Source organism: Sinocyclocheilus grahami, unplaced genomic scaffold (assembly GCF_001515645.1).
Source record: "Sinocyclocheilus grahami isolate Dianchi unplaced genomic scaffold, SAMN03320097.WGS_v1.1 scaffold28.1, whole genome shotgun sequence".
Classification (NCBI taxonomy): Eukaryota; Metazoa; Chordata; class Actinopteri; order Cypriniformes; family Cyprinidae; genus Sinocyclocheilus; species Sinocyclocheilus grahami.
Window position 1 is genome coordinate 856,946 of NW_015505207.1, and position 3,961 is coordinate 860,906.

At 37.2% G+C, this 3,961-nt stretch overlaps 1 protein-coding gene across 1 annotated transcript in view; it reads right to left on the minus strand.

Annotated features, from left to right (window-relative positions):
• Positions 1–2,098: 2,098 nt before the first annotated feature.
• LOC107569352 (WD repeat-containing protein 3-like) overlaps positions 2,099–3,961 on the minus strand; it is a 14,182-nt gene continuing 12,319 nt past the window's right edge. Inside the window, exons 26-27 of the mRNA XM_016255432.1 lie at positions 2,571–2,664; positions 2,099–2,471 (exon numbers count right to left, since the gene is read on the minus strand). Of these exons, the coding sequence (XP_016110918.1) occupies positions 2,316–2,471; positions 2,571–2,664 (250 nt within the window). The 3' untranslated portion in view covers positions 2,099–2,315. The remainder of the gene's footprint in view (positions 2,472–2,570; positions 2,665–3,961) is intronic.

Below are 3,961 nucleotides of genomic sequence, written 5' to 3' on the forward strand. Positions count from 1 at the left end.
TGTCAGAAAACATTAAGTTGAACAGTCACTAAAATCTCTTTTTTTTTTTGGAAAAGCAATGGTGCCACCCAGTGGTCATTCCACATGACTAATGCATTTACTAATGAATAAGCCCAGTGCTCACATATAATTAAACAAAGCATATTTAAACGTTAATTAAAAAGTAAACTATGTAACTAAATAATATATATTTGTTGAATTTATACAATTTACACATTGTATACATATCTTAATTGAACTCTCCACCCTCACCCCCCAACCTGGCAGTGAAGGAAAAATAAATAAATAGATGTTTTTTTGTTGTTGTTGTTTTTTTTAGATTGGTCTTATTTATTCATTTTTAAATTCTATTTGGGATATTTAATTAAACAGAATTAATTAATTAAATATTTTCCTACTTTTTTCCCCTCTTCACTAAATGCAGTTTTCAATCCTACTGTGGATATGCTCTATACAGTATGTTGCCCTGCTTTATTGTCCAATGTCAAATGCCAAGGTTTGTGTCAATGTTTTTGTACTTTGTTATTGTTTATATGTGTTGTGTAATAAGTAATGTTTAAATAAAAAGAGATATAGCTATAAATCGAGAGACACATTCATGTACATCAAAATAACTCAAAACAAAGTCACCCACTCATTTTACAGTTATTATTTTTATTAAGAAGTGACACAATCACTGATGGCCAGTCAAAGTAATAAAGGGGTGAAATATGTTATGAGGTGAAAAGCGGGCAGTAGATCAGTAAATCTGCCCGATGACTCAAGCGTTGGGGAACCGTGGAGATGTCAGGAACATTTCATGCACACTCTCTATGCTGTGCATGTTATGAGTGCTCTGTTATTGCTATGAAAAATATCAGCCACAATATAAAACAAAATTATTTCTGGACTCAACTGTATAGTTTTTGAAATTGGTTCAGACCAAGACCACTATTATTTTCTTCTGTTTACAACTATAGCAGGAGGTTAAAAGGTTATAGGTTCATACATCTGAGAGAAGGCCTGATGTCTCCACCAAACTGAATCTACAGTCATTATCAGTGGTAGCTATGTTTAAATTCATGTGCTTTTCCATAAAAACACGGCTGTGTTTGATTAGTTCATCCTGTTCGAGGGGGATTAACTTCAACCTTTTTCTGAGGAATTTTTAATATTGGTGGTAGGTGTGACATTTATAGCTTTGAGACCCAGACCGGTCTCATAAAATGCTGCAAGCCTTTTTACGGCTTTATTAATACACACTTCATTTGCTTTTTTCATTACGGTTAGATTGAACAGGTCTGAAAAGGGGTGTCTTGAGGGATTTGTTTCATTATTTCCAAGACACTGATGATTAGGATGTTAACACACAGCAGGAACGTGAGGTGTGAGAGGTGGGTGAGAATCGAGGGGGAGTGAGGAGCACTAACTAGGAGTGAAATATGTCACTGAAATGAGCAGCATCAGTTTCCAGGTGGTGAATTATGAATCCCACCTACATGTGGGCTTGTAACTGTAAATTTAATCCAGGTTATGAGCTCAGTAAAGTCAGTGTGGATCTCCCACCAGGTCACCACAGCTTCAGCCATACAGAAAGATTGAACTAATTTAATTATTTCACTTCAGTGAGATTGAGAATCTGTCTTGATGACTCATCTTTTCCACAGAATTAAGGACATTGGGTAATGTGGGGAACCAAAGATCTGAATCTGATGCATACATTTCTCTCTCTTTCACAATCAAATAAAAGCCAAAAATGTCCCAGATTACCCTAATTCAATCTTAACCTCTCTATATCCAACCATTGCATTCACATAAGATTGTCGTGATTTATTTGTGGTTCAGTGCCAGGACATCATATTATGTGCATTAAATATTTCATTATAAAACAGCACTGCTTTTCCTTGGTGGTGCTGCTGCTTCACGTTTGCCAGTAGCAGCACTTGCATTAACCTGCCAGGAAGCCTACATTTTGTCCTTACATTAAAAAAAATGACATTAAAAAAACATTTTTTGGGGGGGTTAAATTCCTTAAAACAGTCTAGATTTACTTAACATGGTTTCATAGAAAGTGTCTTTTTTTAGTCTTGGTTTCAAAAAAATAATGACATTTTTTTTTTTCTTGGAATCTCTATTCAAACACACACACACACACTTGAATATTATAAAGAACAAAGTAACTTCAGTAAGTTGATTTGTGGAGAAATTTATCTTTATGGACTTTAGACAGGTACAAATGACACATCAACTTATAAAAACATCAGCATGATGCTTCTTCAGGATTGTAAAAGCACAAAGCAATGTAGTCTGTTATAACAGTTGACAAGAACGTCAGTTCATGTGATTGTAAGGACGGCTCTTTCACGTTTCTTTCTCTTTCTCTTTTTCTCTTCAAAGCGGTCTGTGGCATCAGCAAAGAACATTACGTCCTCTTTGCTCTCAATCTCACGCTGCAGAAACTGCAGACCAGCGCTGTTGAAACCCAGGACATCCTGAAAACACGGGTAGATGAGAACACACAGGCTTACACAATCTGATCATATGAGAGGTGTGATCACAGTGGTTAAATCCATCCTGTTTCTAGAACTCACCCTGATCTCTCGCACTTTAGAGATTGTGTTGGTCCTTAACTCGTCAATGACTGACAGTAGCATTTGATTACTGGTGATCTGACCAAAATGAACTCTAGGAAAATGATAAATGATAGGACTGTTAGTCAGGAGCAAATCAAATAATCCCCTCAATGCAAATAAAAGCGTAATTTAATAACAAAATGGTAAAATGAACATAAATCAACATGAAACTGTAATATGTTAAAGGGGTGGTTCAACGTTAGTTAGTGTGTAATGTTGCTGTTTGAGCATAAACAATATCTGCAAAGTTACGAAGCTGAAAGTTCAATGCAAATGGAGATATCGTCTTTTAAAATTCTGGCAGTTTAATGCCTACAAAAACGGCTGGTAGGGACTACAACAAGTTACTTCCTGGGTTCGTGACATCACAAACCCAGATAAACCCCACCCTCGGGAAAAGGCAGCAAAGGGGGCGAGGCCATGCTGCTTTAGAGAAGAGGAAGAGAAAACTAGGGGTGCATGTAAAAATCTATTCATATATGAATCATGATTCTGTCTTCTAACGATTCTAATGGATTCACAGGTTTCAAAATCAATGTTCAAAAGCAGTGGTTCTCGATACTGTTCCTCGCGTTGCCCCTGCTCTTCACACGCTCTGCATCTCTCTCTCTCTCTCATTCAGCTCAGCTCCTACAATGAACTGTTCCAATTATACACTTATTTTCACATAGCTATGAGAAGTAGAGGTCTGCACAGGCTTTAAACTGAAGCTCGAACCCGACCCGTACCCGAGATCGTCTGACCCAGCCCGACCCGACCGGCACAGTTCAATTTAGAGCCCGAACCCGAAAAAAAATTTTTTTCCCCACAACGAATAGCCAATTTAAAAAAAAAATATGTAAAATGTATTTCACGATTGCATGCAACGGTCAGTAAACAAATACATGTAAAGAAACAGAATCATTAAGGCTCGGCCAGTTCACAAGGCAAAAGAAAAAACACTTACCCATTATGAAAGTTTATGAACATCAGGTGACTTGGTCACATAAATTCTGCCGAGTTTTTGAATGGTTGTATACGACAAGACGATAATTCTTCCATTGTGCAAATTATGGTCATTTTCGTCAGTTAAGGCTCGTTAGCATTCGGCCTGCTTTAAATCAGCCACAGAGATACAGTGCGGTAAGATCGCATTTATTTGAATTAATTAATTATATCATTTATTTGAATTAGCGAGAGAGAGAAAGAGAGAGAGAGAGAGAGAGAGATGAAAGTTGCGTGTGCGAACCTGCATCTGCGCGCCTCTCTCTACAAGCAATGAGGCTTAGTTACATCAAAAACAGAATTTTACCCCCTCGTTGCAGAGAAATATAAAATTGCGAGTCAGTAGCCTGTCGAAGCTATTTTAC